Source organism: Ailuropoda melanoleuca, chromosome 9, assembly GCF_002007445.2.
Source record: "Ailuropoda melanoleuca isolate Jingjing chromosome 9, ASM200744v2, whole genome shotgun sequence".
NCBI lineage: Eukaryota > Metazoa > Chordata > Mammalia > Carnivora > Ursidae > Ailuropoda > Ailuropoda melanoleuca.
The window spans coordinates 60,961,507-60,979,030 of NC_048226.1; the positions used below are offsets into that span (position 1 = coordinate 60,961,507).

A 17,524-nucleotide genomic window follows, 5' to 3' on the forward strand; every position below is an offset into this window, starting at 1 on the left:
AAACTCAATGGGAATGAGAGTAAAACGTGGGAGGCGTGACTCACCCACAGAGATTTCAGCAGAAGGCACACAGCCAAGTTCCCAATACTAATCCCATTAGTGTATAAACCAAATGACCCGTTTGCAATAAAACAGGAACCCACGGATCTGGCTTTGAGGGCTCCTTTCCACGACCTCACATTTTTCGTGTGTTAGTGGCTTTGATATCAATTTAGAAATCAAATCCTGTATTTTTTCACAAATATTCCCATTCATTACTTTCTTCAAGGATAGCACAAAACATAATACCCTCAAAGCATCCCCAGCATTTCTCTTATCATCTAACCCCCTCCAGCTGTTTTTGAAATGTATTTTAACCTTAATGATTACCGACATCTTACATGGTCAAGATGTTTCCATTCCTCTGCCCATTCTCTGTCTGTTAGTCTGTGATCAATCATTTCTTCTTGACGTGTGCCATGCAACCCTATGAACGTAGAGAAGAAGGCTGAATCACCCTACAGCATTTGGGACATAATCCATACACGCACAGGCACTTAGCAAAGACTAAATGATGTGAATATGCATTCGATCTTGAATGGAGACTAAGTCATACTCACATTCATAATTACCTAATGGGCTCTTCAACAGAATGATAAAATGTTAAAACTAGGAAGAATGTTAGAGGTCATATGGTCGGAACCCTTTCTTTTATGTAGGAAGAAAGGGGGAGTAAGGTGACACCAAGCACTGAGTCAGTTATCCATATAATGTTCCCAAATTGAAAATACAAATATATACTAACTCTTAATAAATACAAGAAACCACAAGGAGACATTAAGTGGTTTCAAAGTGTGGCTTTCTAGCATTAAAAATAAAGACAGCATAAATCACTTTACATGGGCATGGATATGCTTTTCTAAAACGAGCATGGTAAAATTTTTCCACATTTCAGCATAGGCAAATGAACACAATCCTGTTATATATACCTCCATGATGAAATCAGACCATGAGGAGAGGACTTGCAAAATATGAAAGCAATATATACTCATCTGATTTACCAAAAAAAATTTTTTTAAAGAAATAAATGGGACATCATTTAGGAAACAAAATGCAACATAGCAGATATAATTTTGGACAAATCTATGTCTTTTTTTAGATTTTATTTATTTTGGGGGGGCACGCATGTGTGCACACAAGCGGGGGGAGTTGCAGAGGGAGAGGGAGAAAGAGAATCTCAAGCAGACTCCCTGCTGAGCACAGAGCCTGACCCAGGGCTGGATCTCACAACTGTGAGATCATGAACTGAGCCGAAATCAAGAGTTGGCTGCTTAACTGACTGCGCCACCCAGGCGCCCCAACTTTGGACAAATATCTTAAATCCAAGCCAAGAAACCGAAAATCCCAATTTGTAATCTACAGCGTAAAGTATTAATTCTCTTTAGCATCACAGTTAAGGTACGACACAAAAAGGTAACATGGAAATGCTTACCAAGTGAGCCACAACAGCAACGGACATGAGCAATTAGGTAGGATGCTCATAACAGAGAAAACAAATGCATGTCACTGAGCGGACAGGGTGGAAGGCTGTGAGCAGAGATACCCGTAAACGTGCTGCTCGTCTTACAAATTCATTATGGAGGAAACGCCTTAGTTTCTACTACAAAAGAAAGGCATTGGACTTTAAATGATTAAAACCCCTTTTTGGTTAGTATTTCTCACACAGTTACTCTGAATAGCAAATTAAACCTGGCATGGTTTGTGCTTCTAGGCTCCCACGTAGGCTCCTTCCCAAGAGGGCACCATGTGGGAGTTAGAGGACAACGAGACTTAGGAGATACTGCATTTCACTTTCTATGAAATCAGAGCGGTTAGAAGTCCCCTCTTTTACCTGATATAGAGAAATAAAGATGATGAGTCACATGACTCTTTTTAGCCAACCATGAAACGTGATTTAATTTATAGCTGATGGAGGCATGCAAACACATGACAGCACTTTTTCAGATTAAATAAAAAGCAAAATATAAATCACTTCGTATCATTCTTGTCTAATTAGAACATGTTCAGAGGTATATTTTTAAAGTTAAAATTGTCAATGCCACCTATTGGTAAAAAAGTAAAATTGCAAATGTGTTAATAATTTGCATAACAGAAAAGACACTGGGGGAAAAGAATATTTAGTTATTACTCTGTTTGTTGTGACTATTTCAAGTTGAAATGTTTGCAAATATGTAATTTTTGTTGACTTATTTGTTGCTTGTGTTTTAGGAAATAAAAACACTACCGCTGAAATGAGTCATCACAGAAAACAACCAGAGAAAGATGAAGATATAAATATGGCATCGACTTTCACAATGGAGGCATCTTATTATTTGCTTTTAAGGACCAAGAACTCCAGAGGTCTCAAAAGTTTCAGGAGTGCCCGTGTGGCTAAGTCAGTTGAGCATCTGACTCTTGATTTCAGCTCAGGTCATGATCTCAGGGTCATGGGGTTGAGCCCTACATCAGGCTCCACATTCAGTGCAGAGTCTGTTTGGGATTCTCATCTCCCCCTCTGCCCCTCCCCCCCACATGCTCTCTCTAAATAAATAAATAAATAAAAACTTTAAAAAAAAGTTTCAAAAATTCAGTGGATCTAAGCTGATGATGATACAAGCTCTAACACCTGGAGTAATATTAATGAGCCATAAGATGTCTGTGGCTAATGAGATTCCAACATTTGTGGAATACTGCTAAGCTTCATCTCATTAAAAAACAAAAAACAAAAAACATACATTAGAAACATGTTTGAGCCCAAGTACTTGGTAAGAAAATATATCATTTGCTGCTTCTGGAACTCTGAAGATCATTTGTTAGAATCAAATCTTTAAAAAGGAAAAACGAAGTCAACTCAAAATTTTACATGTATTAATTTCTCTATTTCAGATCCTTAAATATTCACCACCATACAATTTTCATTTATATTCATAATACCAAAAGGATATACGAGGGGAAAATAGCTCATAATCATTAAAGAGCACATTTCCATTTGTGGGCAATTTGACAATAATGTTGAATCCTAGTTCTTAAAGATTAGAAGATTTTAGCTAACTAGACTTAAACTTTTAAGTTTACTTATAAACTACTGCTGTTTGTAAAGGTATTTTATAAAAAGATTCTAATGAGTGTATGTCTCTACATAATAGGCATTTGTAAGTCATACTAGACTAAGTATACCTTTATGACAATTTTTATATTCTCAAAATGGCAGCCTGATGTAACACCACCATTTGTTACTCATACATCAAGATTTTATTTTACATTAACATGCACTAAACTGTGCCAGACTTTAGGGATGGTTAAATAGTTGCACATATTTATAGAGATTAGCACTATTAGTTTTATAAGCTAATATAATTAAAAGGTAAGGAAAGTAGTCCGAAGAAAAATCACATAAAACCAGTGGGTACAGATATAATTCATAAAGGGAAATTTTACATTACCAGATGAAAACATAATCATTGCACATAAGCCTAATTACTTCCTTGCTGATTACTTTATAGTGCATTGGAACTAATATTTTATAAAATAGCATTTTCTGCCTAACAAAGAGGCCATTTCCTTGCACCTACAAGAGCAGGATATCTTGAATCGGTCTTACGATGACCTGGTGAGTCCACTTCTATTTGAAAATGAGCAATCATGGTTTTGGGGCCTAAAGTCATAAATAAATGGCAAGACCTTTCCTTATAACAAAGCTGTTACCACATTTGATTTGGGGAGTCAAAATATTGATCTAGGCTGAGAAGTGACATAACTACTTTTGAGAGCTCATCAGAAATAGTACCTGAGAACATAAGACAGGTGGGCTATTAAGAAAGCACAAATTACATGCTTAGCCATTTGTCTGACACACTATAGAAATGGAGCAATGACTGTGGTGGGGAAGCAGAACTACTTTTGACTGTCTCACAACCAGGGCCTCAATAATCGCCCCTCCCCTCCCCCTGAACCTCCTTTTCTACTTTCTGAACATTCGGCAGGTTAAACGCAGAAAAGACAAAATGATCCAAATATGGCAGCCCTGTTTGCTAGCAACCTAGTGGGAAAGCTTATGTAAACTTCTGCTCATCACGCTATCTCTGCCTCTGTCTCAAAACACTGTGCCTGCTATTCAAGCAGCGGAGAAGTGGTTGAACGCAGTTCCCAGGGTTCTGTGTCCTTGGCCCCGTGTTCCAGTTTTCCACTTAGACCTCATCCCCTGCTATTTCCACTACCCTGCCCACCAACTCTGCCAGCAGGAAAGTTTGTCAGCAATTAGCTGACTGAAGAAGTCCTGCTGGAAAGTGGTGTGGACATAGAAGATGGAAAAAGAAGAAAGGATTGACGGTTGCTCTCAATTAATGAATAGTTTTATTCACCAAAATCAAGAATTAAAAGAGCCCAGGCACAGAGCTCTGATGCTATCCTCTCAATCCCTGATCTCAGGGTATCAAATCTTGTTCACTTCCTCTCTCACTTTGCATGGCAGACATTTGTTCTTTAGAAGGCAATGTCTCCTAAATGCTTCACTTCAATAGTTTTATGTAAAGAAGGAACAAACACAGGCAAACAGATTACATATTTACCTAAACTCATTCTTTCTTTGGTACTTTGATCTATGACACAACACTGTCAATACTCAATTTAATCACTGTCACTTGCAGGTGAAAAAAGTACCAAACCATTCCTCAAAGAACATCTGTTGATTTAAGCCAGAGACATCGTGCAATCTCATATTTTTCAAATACAGAGTATCGCGAAGACAGGAAAAATCAAATTGAACTCTAAAACTATCTGAAATAAAAGTACAGTGAAAGAAAAGAAATATTTTAACATTAAAAAAAATATTTGTGGCAGACAGGCTGCATATGAAATCTCTCATGTAAAAATTCACTCTGCCTAAAAATTCATAAAATAAAAATGCATTCACTCTCATAAAAATTCACTTTGCATTTGTTGAGAACTTTATATTAATTTGGATGACCCCTTTCCAAAAAAAAAAAAAATTAGCCTGCTGTCATATAAAGACGTAAGTAATTAAGAGAGAGAAAGCACAGCTGTTAAAGAAATACTCACACTAACCAAGTGTTCTCATAAAGGAGATGATATAAAGAAACAGAAAAGAATTTTTACCCCATCACGGATTTCAAGCCTCAAGTTCAGTTGAGAAGTAATGATGTGAGTCTTCAAGCACCCAATCCCATAAGAAGTGAACAGATCCTTCAGTCTTACCCATAGGTCTGTTTCTGTCCCTGAGGTCCCTGTGGCTGGGGTGTCGATAGGAGTCCCTGTAGTGGTGGGCAATGGCCATATCGTCCAAACGGTAATGCTGAGGTGGAGGTGGGGTAGGGTGAGGCAGGCCATTGGGCTGGTAGGATAAGCCGTTATTTGGACTGTACCGCTGGCCTGGGCTAATAGTGCATGGTCGCTTGCTTGGATGTTCGGAGTGCAAAGGCTCTCTGTCAAAGCCATTTTCTTTGGTTCTAAAGGGGAAAGAAAAAGTTTCACAATGTTATTCAGAAGCCAGCATAGTTCAGATACTCACATTGGAACTTACAATATAAACAGAATATTTATTTATTGGACAGAAACTTTCTAAACTCGGCTTCCCAGAAGACCTATGGGAATTCACTGAAACCCACGTGGAGGCCTGTCTTCGCAAGAGTGCACACATGAGGAAATGGGTTCACTCCTCACCAAACTGGCAAATACATTTCCAGTAGAAGCTCACATGTGTGGTGAGGTCATAAGAGGAAACTTAATCTCCCTGTTATAGCGAGCATATTTATTCAAAAAAAATAAGTACTTGATTTCAAACAAATTATCCTAAAACTGAACTGTTTTTGGTGAAGATTCACCAGAGTGGTATGGCATCCGTCTCTTGATGAATTCTGAAGGGATTCCTATTCCATTTATCTAACCTGGCATCTGACTTTCATGTCGGAGAACATCTAAGAGCTGTGTTGTCCGGTACAATAGCTCCATGAGGCTGCTTAAATTTAAATGTAAACTCAGTTTCAACTCAGTTCTTCACGAGCAGTAGCCACGTCTCAGGTACTCACCATCACCACCTGTGGCTATGGTATTGCACTGCACAGATATGGTACATTTCCATCAGCACAGAAAGTTCTCCTGGAAAGGGCTAATACAATAAAGCAATGTAACATCTGGAACGCTGCCTTCACCAGCAGTCATAAAGAGCTACCTGGAAGTGAGCCCCCTTAAAGTGGAGGACGCTTGCCCAGAGAGCTTGTGTGACCTGTCACCAGGTCTCTGGGCAGGACGGGCACACCCTGACTGCATTTCACGATGTGATACACAGAGCTTTGAACTTGGCTTTCAGAAGGAATAAGGTCTGCAAAAGAGGCCCTGATAGCTAATTGCTGCTCATAGATTCTCACAAAGAAATCGGGGTAAAGAAATATCTGGGGGCTGGATATATCTCTATTCTTAGAGACTAACTCAATATATTCAGTAAAAGAGGAACGAATCACATCCGAACTTTGACCGAAATCATAGCTCCTACACCAGTGGTTTCCTTTGTATTCAGCTCTCCTCACAAGACCAGCACTCTATCCTTAGACCAGTGATACTACCTATTTTCCCCAGGAAATTTCTCCACGAGAATTCTACCAAGTCACAGTAGCTGGAGATTTCTACATGCCTTTTTTGATTTTAAGTTGATAACAAGAGCATAGAGGCCTTTTAAGACACTTTTCCTAGTTTCCTAGATAGAGTCTAGGATACTCTGTCTGATAACACCAGAGGCATCTGCATGGAAACTAACTCAACGACAGAGATATGGAGATTACAGCAATAAGATTCTGCCATGAACCATCCGGTGTGTTCCTTTAGGGTAGAGCCCCAGTGACAATTCATATACCAGATTGAGAAGGATAGAGGAGATAGAGACAGAAGCCCAAGCACACAAAGAACTAAGAGAAACTGCAGACTTCAATGTGAAATGAATATATGCCCATTACATACTGAAGAAAGATGCATTGTTCTAGCGACAGGGGCCCGGCCAACACTGGATCACAGTCCCTGCGAAACTAGCAGCCAGAAGTCAATGCTGCTCCCATCAAAGTAGGTGTCTGATACATATGAACTCCATACAGCTTGATCATTGATATCAGACAAAAATGCCCAATATATCTCAGGCACTACCTAAATGCACTGCTTTAAAATAATTTTTAAAAGTGAAAGGGTACAATCTAGCTATCAATTTATCTTCTAAGAGTAAATTTGACATTCTAGTCTGTTTTTTTTTTATCCTATACATTTCTGAATAAAACACTTCAACATTCAATGCACATCACCAGCATAAATCAGTTGGGAAATACTGAAAACTATTAGTAGCTATGAACATAAAGCTAACACAGCACCTACCTTACCGGCAGGGTGGTGTAGTGGAAAGAGCACTGGACTGGGAATCAAGAGACCTGAGATCTAGTCCTGGCTCTTCCACGACTAGCTGTGTGACCTTGGGCAAGCCACTTAACCTCTCTGGACCTCAGTTTGCTCATCTGTAAAATGAAAGGGTTGGACTAGATCAGTGGTTTTCAAACTGTGCCACCTGAGGTGTTTTTACAGGATTTTGCAGGCAATGAAGCATTTTTTCCCCCAAACAATCAAGGCTTCAAGGGCCAGAGAAACCCACTTATTATTCTCCATTTTACAAGCTGGCGTTCCACCTAGGGTTTCATTTTAAAGGACAAAGTCTGCTGCTAAAATTTGAAAGTTTGAAAACCACTGGACTAGATGATTTCTGAGGTCCCTCCTAGTTTGAAAACTCTGCGATTCAATTATTCCGTATTTATATCTAAATGGCATAGTTAGGACATCATGGTTATGATCGAAACACACAGGGCGAATCCTTCTCTGGCCAAACTGTGTCAAAGTCAACCACTTTAGCCAACAGAGAACTTCTCTGTTCTTTGTTTTGAACAATTTATTATTTGTAGTTGGGGTCATGTGTGAGTTTGTATGTGTGTGCAAAAATAGAAAATATCCTCTAAACACCTTCTAGTAGCCCCTGTTGCATTTCTAAATATGCAAACATCTCTGACCCAGATGTCAAAACGCCTCGAATTACTAGTTTTGTGCCTCTCTGTTCAATAACAGCAACACACAGCATTGGAAGACTTCTTATAATTTTCAAAGTGGTTGGATAATGTTATTTACCTTCACCCTCAGATCAGCTGTCTGATCAGTGCTATTACTTCCGTGATCCATTATTATGAAAACAGAGGTTCCTCCCCCTAAAACAAGGACAGTAATATCCCAAAGTAAGGCTTGGTCTTGAGTCTGTCCTATCATTTCTATCAGGACCCTGCTGTCCTATCACTCTGCGAGCTCACTGAAACAATAAAACTCATCACCTCACAAAGGTAGTTATATTTTAACAGCAAAGCATTAAAACATTCACGGCTCATAGAAACAAAGCTATGAAAGGTCTCCCTGGTGCTTCCACAAATCACCCATGTCTGGTTAGAAGGCCAACCCTATTCAAAGGATGCATGTCCAGAAAAGCAACTAAAACATCTTAATGGCTATTTGTCTGTCTTCTTCTTAGAAATGCTTACAACTACCTACACCTCATTGGCTTGAGCAAATTCCAAATTAGCTCTTTTTATGTTGTCCTTTCAAAGTGTATTGGGCGAAATGAACAAATTGTCCCATCACTTTTCATTGTCCCACACCAGCATACTCTGGAAATAACTCAAATTCTAGTGGGAAGTCCGTCATGTCTCAGAGATTTCTGGAAGGCATTTTTTTGTTTGTTTTTGAAGTCAGCCTGAGAATATTCTCTCTCCCTACCAAGAGAAATTTCCCTGAACATAACCTAACCACTTCAACATTTAGATTCCAATCACTTCTCCAGAGTCTGATGGCCCTAATAATAAAGGGCCACTCAGGAATCAGCTGTGTGACCTTGGGAAGGTTAGCCTCTGGGTTCAGTTTCCTGGCCAGTATAATGGGATGAATGGGAAATAACAAACATTAAAACAAACACAACAAAACTTAAGAGACAACCTAACTTACATTTTACCCCATCTCAGGCTGTTTTCCCCCCTAGTTCCTCAATAACAGAGGCTATGAACTATTTTAGAAAGAAAACACAGGGTTTTTAAACATTTTCCTCTACATAAAATATTTCAAAAGTCATGACTAGCTAGTGTGCACTGATAATCCCTATTTATATAAAACAGTGTAACATTCAAGGAAATGAAGGAAAATGAAAGAAGTTATTATAAATCCATGACAATAAATGGAAGGAAAGGACCAATCCCCTATGACTGGAATATACTAAATTTAAAAAGTTTGGTTTTTTTTAATGTGGGGAAAATATCACTATAAAGATTGCTCTAGGGAGAGGCAAATGGGTACAGCATAATATGCCTTAAGATGGCAAGGAAGAAACTGAATAATTCTAATCTTACTCCTGTTATAAAGAAATACCTGCTTTAAGTGCTCACTTTTTTGAGTTATCACAGGTATTTCAACAGAACATGTCCAAACTGACCTCTTCTTTCTCTGGTACTTCCTGTCCTAGTCAATCTTACAACCTTCTACTACTCACCCAGGCAGAAACTTGGAAGTCATGCTGCAACTTTCTTCTCCAAATCAAGTCCTGCCAAGGGCCTCTTAAGCATCGCTGGCACAAGTCCCTCTGCCGAGTCAGGACACCTTATCTCAGCCTGTTCACACCACTGCCCCACTCGACCAGCGTCTCAGCCAGAGCCAGGGCTAAGATACCAGCATACTCTCCCAATAAAGACACATGGATTTATTCTTGTATTTTAGAAGTCAAGATTTAAGTCTTAGGAAGTAATAGCTCTATGTTTTAAAAAGCCCAAAGACATTAATAACTGGCCCACAGACTAACTGGACACTGAATCAAAAGGGGGGTTAAATCATTCTTGACATCATATTTTCAAAACAAAGATCAGCAAAAGGTCTCTTCAGGAATTGTTAGGAACCAGGTAAGTTTAGATAAAAATTTTACATACCACCTCTCCATTGGTGTTGAAATAAAATATATTACAAATTACCCTGCCTCTTTAAAATGAAATTCAAACCTAATGCTTCATGACACCCCAGAGTGGTTCAGTGTTTTTGCTATCTCCCTGGAGGAAGTGGGATATGTAGACAGGGAAGAACAGGGAGCTGACTGACACAGGACCATCACTGCTGGGCCATATGGAAAGAAATGCCTTCAATCCCTCCATGGCTAAAGCAGCACCCAGGAGTCAGCTTCCTGACCAGGACGCTCATACCTTCAGGAGTGAGTAAGATGCAGGTAGGTGTTTGCGACTCCAGACTTACAGCCATAACACCTGGACCTTCAGGAATTACAATATACAGGTTCACAGAGCCATCTGAGTCCTCCCTCCCATGTCTCCTAAAGACCTGCTCAACTTGCTACTGGATGTCCCCACGCCTTTGCTAATTTCTGGCCACTGCAAGGTACTCAATTTCCCCTGCTCCCACTATCTATCTTCAACCGTGCTTTCTTTTTCTAATCAGTTATCTATAAATTCCAATTGGAACCCTCCAGGTTCCAATCATGAATCAGTGAATCAATCATGGCATTTTGTTCCTGGGCTACGCATGGCTATTTTCATTGTTGTGGGTGTTTCAGAGATGCATCTTTTGAAACAATAGAAAGCAAGACAGTAATCAAGAAAGCAAGCAAGCAAGACTCTTGAGAGAGAACATCTGGTATACTACTGAAAATGATTGCATTAAACACTTTATTTGTTCATATACTATTGCTGGCATTGTTGTGTATGTTGTATTCTGTGTTTGTGTGTGTGTGTGTGTGTGTGGTGTTTAGCTTTGTTTTGGTTCAGACACCCAATATGTGTAATGCACCACCCTAAGCTTTCCCAGGAATACAAAGATGACCAAGACACAATCCATGATCCCCCAAGACCCTCCCCATAAGATTATCATTTAGTACTAGACTTAAATTCTTTTTGGAAGGGTGCTGCCAAGAAATCTTCACCATAAACGCAATTTACTTAGAGATGTAAGGTTTCTATACATTCATGCAGGACCTGAATTTGACAGGTAGCATAAGAACAGTACAAAAGTGGGACATTAGAAGGAGTAAAGCTCACTCCACAATGTGCACTCAAGAGAGCAGGGGCTGTGGAGTTGGCTTCAAGTATTGGCCCTGCTAACTGCCGGCTACATGAACTTAGAAAGCTTAACCGCTATGCGTCTCAAGTGTTTTCATCCACAAAATGAGGACGACTGTCTCAGAGCTACTAAGGACGATCCGAAAAAAATCCACATAAAGAGCCTAGCACGTAGTTGGCATCCAATAACTTAATCAAATCACTCTGTTTTCAAGGTGGAGCATTCAGCAGCTGGTAGTGTAAGAATCATAATTATAAGATCATGGACACTCGAATCAGAGTCAGAGAATGTGGGGTCAGAATCCCATCAGTGCGTCTCTTAGAAGCCACGTGACCTCAGACACATTATCCAGCCTGCCTCTGTATAATAGGCCTGGTAAAAAATGAACTGCTACATATATGGTAGTCTCCCCTTGTCTGCGATTTCGCTTTTCGCAGTTCCAGTTTCCCAGTCAACCACAGTCCAGAAGCAGATGACCCTTCTAACGTTACCGCCAATGGTAGCCTAACGCGACATCACAGCGCCTCCGTCTTTCACGTCACTTCATCTCATCACATGGGCATTTTTTCATCCCACATCATCACAAGAAGAGTGAGCACCGTACAAAAAAGATATTTTGAGAGAGACCACATTCACATAACTTTTATTGCAGAACATTGTTATAACTGTTCTATTTTATCTTTGTGGTTAATGACATGATGCCTAATTTATAAATTAAACTTTATCATAGTAAGAAACACAGCACATAGGGTTTGGTACTATCTGTGGTTTCAGGCATCCACTGGGGGTCTTGGAACGTATGCCCCACAGATGGGGGGGATTACTATATATTAGTATGTCAGTTACTTAGCATGAGGCTTGACACATCTTAAGTGCTCAGTAAAATAGTAACTATTTTTAATATTTATGCTTGGGAAGCTTTCATTCAGATAGTAGATACTGCCTGAGTTAGCCTGTAAAGCATGAATAGAATGACGACATACAAGAACATGAAACAGAGCAGAAACCATCGATCAGAACACAGACTAAAGCATGAAGAGTATTCACCAGGGGGCTAGACCCTAGGAGAGCAGCAAGAAATAAGACTAGCCAAGTTCCACTGAAGTTGGTGTGGAGAGACCAAAATGTCCTCTACAACCAGGCAAGTCTTCTTATCATGTAAATGCAACTTAATGATATTTCACTAGAAGACTTCGCAATTGATCTGACTATATAAAAAAGTCATTTTTACAGGGATGATTACTCACTTTGTGCAAGAAAGATTGCATAAAAGATGCAACACAAGTATGTAACATAAATTCCTTACATTTTGTCACAGAAAAATGAATGCAGAGGACAACACAAATTTAAATCTGATTGGCATAGCCAATTAATCCTACAGTTCATTGTAAAGTGTGCCTACCTTTTCTTTTTAGAAAGACAAAAATATTGAAACCTCATTTATTTTACAGAAACGGAAAGAGGGGCCCAGTAGGTTCAGCTGGTGTGTGCTGTGATGACAAATCTTACATATTCAACCAACACAGTGTCAAAACGACTGCCTTCTGACCCTCCAACCTTCAACATTTTTTAACTTACTCATTAAGCCAGGAAACCTGGCTGGCTGTGGATCCTCTGTCATTAAAAAGATTTACAAACCCCCAGAATATTATACTATCGCATTTACCCACTTGAGCAATTACGCAGCAAAAATAAATGAGGGAAAGTAAGGGGAAAAAACCCCTAGTTCCTAGTTGAGGTTCCCTTATTTAAACTGCACATTAAAACATATTTTGTGCAACTGCAAGATTTCAGGTCTGTAAATATGCTGGTTTTGCCCCTAAGAAGCTTCGTGACTTTAAGCAAGTTCTTTGGGCCATCATTTCCTCCAGCCTGGGAGATCCATAAGGTCCCTCCCAGCTGACGATCTACAGAATCCTAAAGGTCAAACAAGTCTTTTTAGAAAATAATATTTAATTATCGAGGGAGGAGGAAATACATATTAATGCAACGGCGTGGCCTACATAATAAAGTCTAGATGTGTTAAGCTGAGAACGATTTAAAGCATAATTTATATTAAAATGATGGTATATACGAAGAAGAGGATTAATATTTAACATCGATCCTTTGAAATAGTAAGGGGCGGAGGTAGAAACAGAGTTACCCACACAAACCAAAGATCATTCAGTTTGATTTCTTAAGCAAGAAAGATTCTCTGAGTCAGAAAATCATCATTAACAGACGCAAACATAATATTAAAGATGAATTATAACAAAAAGCTGCAGGATCAAAGCTGTGAGGAAAGACAGACAGCAATGATGATTAACACAAGTGTTTTCACCTTAATAATTTTTATGCATTCTGTAGTCTCAAAAGAATGCAGCCTTCTCTAATTGCTCTTTCCCTCCTCACTCCATGTGAAAGTGTGAGTGTCTTCATGACTGTCATGGCGAGAAGTTTTAAAGAGCGCTCTTAGCTTCTGGTCTTATCTTTGAAAGCGGTCACTTCATTTAATCAGCGCCAGGAAGGTTCCTATCCCCTTTGTCAGCTTCTCCCAACACAGAATGACAAAATCAAGGTCTACTATAACCAATGAACTCTTAAATACTAACAAAGAGTAGAAATCAGAATTTTCTATTTACTTTCCTTAGTATTTTAGAGAAAAAAATAGCATGATTTTAAAATGAAAATTGTCTTTTTCTAAATTGGGTTAGTCTACAGTATTCTACCACAGACCTACAAATTTAGTATAGTTGTTCAGAAACTCACCCTGGAGATATTTTAAAAAGAAAGTAGAATAAATTTCACTGTTTCTTACAGGAAAAAAAAAAAGATTTCATAGATTTCCCTCAGTCTTCATTTCTCTGTAAATAACAATAATGTTTAAAAAAAGAAGAAACATAACCAGTGGCAATCATATTTAAGGATGAGAAGAAAGTTAAATTTGCCACAACCCATCCCTGAAACACATGATGACTGTTTAGATTAAATCTGCAATCGTCACAGAATTTAAGCCCCCAAAGTTGTAAACAAAATATAGAGCGCTCTTTTGTTCGTGACATGTCATGAACAAATTACCAAAATGTGTTTTCTCCTCAGGTGTCAGTTTTTCCCTCTTTTAGTGACTGATGGTTCCCAGTGTTATTACAGAAACAGATTGATCTTTTTAATGAGCCAGTTTAATAGACTCCAAAATCTCACCGTGGTCGCTCATCCATGTCAGACCATATGCACCAACAAAACATTCAGTAAAACAAAAAAAGCTCTGCTGTCAGACAGCTCCATACTCTATAAAATTTCATATAGTAGATCTGAATATACAGATAAATAACCAGAGGAGAGGAAAATGCATATGCAAACAAGATGCAGAAAATATATGCAAAGAAATACCGTAGAGACCCATATTTTCTTGGCTCTGATCATATTCCCACAAGATACAAATGTATTTACACAACATATTCTCATTACCCGTCCTCCTAACTCTAAGGAAATCCATTTGCCATCCTTCCATTAAAACACACACTTCAGGGTTCCACTTGAAAAAGAATGTTCCAGTCAAAGAGCAACTGTGTGAATTCTGGACTCCAGCAACTGCCTATGAATAACCTGAAGGGAGAACGAGACTGGAGGCTCTTTTAAGAAAGTTCCACCTGATCAAATGCAAACGTGCATGCACATGCAGCTACGGATCACCAAAACCAAAATGCTGATTATCTGTGGAATTTACAGGAAGTTCCCATATCAGTGTTAGCATGCTGCTCAAGGCTCACCTCAGCATCGTCCAAGCAAAGCCTGCAGGCACAACACCTCCAAATATAAAACACTGGGAAAGAAAATCAGTGAGGAAATGGCTGGGATATAGAGAAGGGCATGAAACTGTTTGGTCTGTTACTTAGCAGTTGGGGTTTCTAGAACACTTCCAATTTTGCCTATAGGAATATCTTTTATCACAGCTATCCAAAGATTTCCCTGGTACCCCAGCTCTGTCCAAATAAAGGTTTTCTTCCCAATTGTCCAGCCAGTCTCTCCCTAATTCTTTTACATTATCCTTGAAAAATGGAGCTGCCACATCCCCATACGTGCACACAGTACGGATTTCCTGCAGTGGGGAGGGGTTAGCGTCAGACAGGAAGGCACGTGTGAATCATCTATCCTTGGGCCGCTTCTTGGTTTTCAGTATCATGTGGACACGCCACTCAGACACCTGGATTAAGCAGTCGCCTTTGAAAGCTAAAGTACTAAATGCTTAAATATGACTAAGGAAAAATGGCTTGCAAAAACGAGAAAGCAGCACTGTTGGCAGGTCATGTCTGGAGGTGGGGCCACAGCATGTCAGAAGTAAACTAATGTTTAACCTTTTGCTTTCAGATTTTAAACTATCACAAGGCCCTATGTCAAGAGGAGAAGAATTCCAGAGACTGTAGCATAAAAACTGCTTAACAGAGGATTATGTAATAACTGTATGTAAACTGGCTGGCTTTTAATAACATTCTGATTTGCAAAGCAGCTAATACATTTAAGGGTAGCTAAGTCGGTCACAGATAGATGTCTCTGAGTAGCTCCAAGGATCATAAGCTCCTATGAATCTGGAACATAATTGTGCCAGAATGTTAACCTCTCAAAGGCTGCTTCACTAACGCCTGATGAAATGCAGACAGAAAGTGGGTAAGTAGAAAAAGGACACAAAGCAGATGACAAATGCGTTTCTGAACATGGTTTCATTTCAGTACGGTTCCATATTATGCTGCTAATAAGACTTCTTATTCCTATATTAGAAAATATTTGTAAATGAGGATGAGGTACTCAAGAAAATTATTTTAATAGGTACATGGGAAATTTCACGAATACGCCTTATTCAACAACTACTTGGTACGGCTCAATGGAGAAGGGGCTTTGGTTTACATTTCTCAGAATTCTCAGTGAGGGAGCAGTGTGCCTGAGGGAATGAGTATGGCCTGAGAAAGTGTAAAAACGCCATCTATTAGTTCTCTTACTTAATGCTAATCTTCACACAGCTGCTCTACCTTCCCAGACACTTTCTCTTAACTCCTCTAAACCCCAGTTCAACCGCTACTGCACTGTTTCCTGAGCAACACACAAAGGCCAGCGTTCAAAATCGTCATGTTCGGAGAACACTCGGAAGGGCGAATTTCCTCACACGGGAAGGGCAAAATACGTGGGTTGAATTATGCAATAAATGAGAATTTTCACCTTGCCTGTGTGTCTAAGAACCCTCGGTGGCTCTTAGCCCATTTGGGCATTATGCATCACCTTTGACCCCACTATTTCAGGGGGCCAGAATGAACCCGCCCAGAGACCCCTCACTCCGTAACATCGCAGGCCAGCGCGAGCTCACCGACGGCCACTCGAGCTCACTGCTCCTTGGCAAGACGGGCCGCTCGCCCAGCAGTTCACGGGGCCGTGAAACAGGTCTGCGAACCACAGATAGGAGGCCACGGCCACGGCCACGGTGAGTCCAGGGTCCTCCTCCCTCTCACCTGTCTGGAGTTCGCCTCTTCCCGTTTTCGTTCACATCGAGAAGCAGCTCTGAGGAGTCAACAGGTGAGGTGGTGCTGGCATCCAGAAGCAGCTGTTCATGCTGGGCGAGGTACTGGGCAGGGTTCTGTTTGGCCAGCCTTGCGCAGTGGAGGAGCTCGCGCTGCAGCAGCGGCAAGTTGGCCTGTGGGGGGAGGACAGCGATGAGAGGGTGGGCCCGTAGCGCCTGCCAACCCGGGGACGATCCGCTTCTCCAACACTGGCGGAGCACACGACCCCGCTCAAGACCCAGGTCATAGAAGGCATGCCAGAAGTCGGAGTCCCCGGCGCAATTCTCAGGACCCGGATCCCGGGTCTGCCTCCCCGCTGCGCCTGGGTCACCCCGGGTGTGAGGAGGTTGACCTCTGTGGGCCACCTCCCCCGTCCTGCCTCAGTGCCCACTGACAACCATGGGAGTGGCACTGCGTTATTTTTAAAGTCCCTTCATAATCCAACATAATGGGATTAAAAACTCCACAGGGTATCAGATTCCAGCTCCACCCACGAGCAGCTTTTGCGGTCCGGTCCACAAGGAAGAGGGAGGGTACGAGAAATACATACGCAGCTAATTAACCTCAGGGTGAGCTCCCTGACACAGTCAAAACTATCTAGTGACTTACCCAGGTAAAACAGGTTTATCGCCTGAAATATCTTTGGTCAGCTAACAACTTCAAAGGAAAAAATATAAAGATGAACATAAAGACGGTTTTCAATAATCATCAGATTTATACAACATTTAAGTAATGGCCTGAGTTTGGTCAGATTTCCCATGGGGAATTCATGCACAAAGCAGCAAACACTACTGGTCTACAAAGGTAATCTGCTTTCTTTGTATCAATCCTTAGAATAAGGAATGTGTGTA

The 17,524-nt window shown here is 40.3% G+C and overlaps 1 protein-coding gene across 6 annotated transcripts in view; it reads right to left on the minus strand.

The window, feature by feature from the left end:
* RUNX1T1 (RUNX1 partner transcriptional co-repressor 1) overlaps positions 1 to 17,524 on the minus strand; it is a 132,612-nt gene that overhangs the window by 29,903 nt on the left and 85,185 nt on the right. For all 6 annotated transcript variants that reach the window (XM_034668295.1, XM_019796851.2, XM_019796850.2 and 3 more), the window contains 3 exons: positions 16,626 to 16,807; positions 5,233 to 5,483; positions 381 to 466 (listed from right to left, as the gene is read on the minus strand). In XM_034668295.1, the coding sequence (XP_034524186.1) occupies positions 381 to 466; positions 5,233 to 5,483; positions 16,626 to 16,807 (519 nt within the window). The remainder of the gene's footprint in view (positions 1 to 380; positions 467 to 5,232; positions 5,484 to 16,625; positions 16,808 to 17,524) is intronic.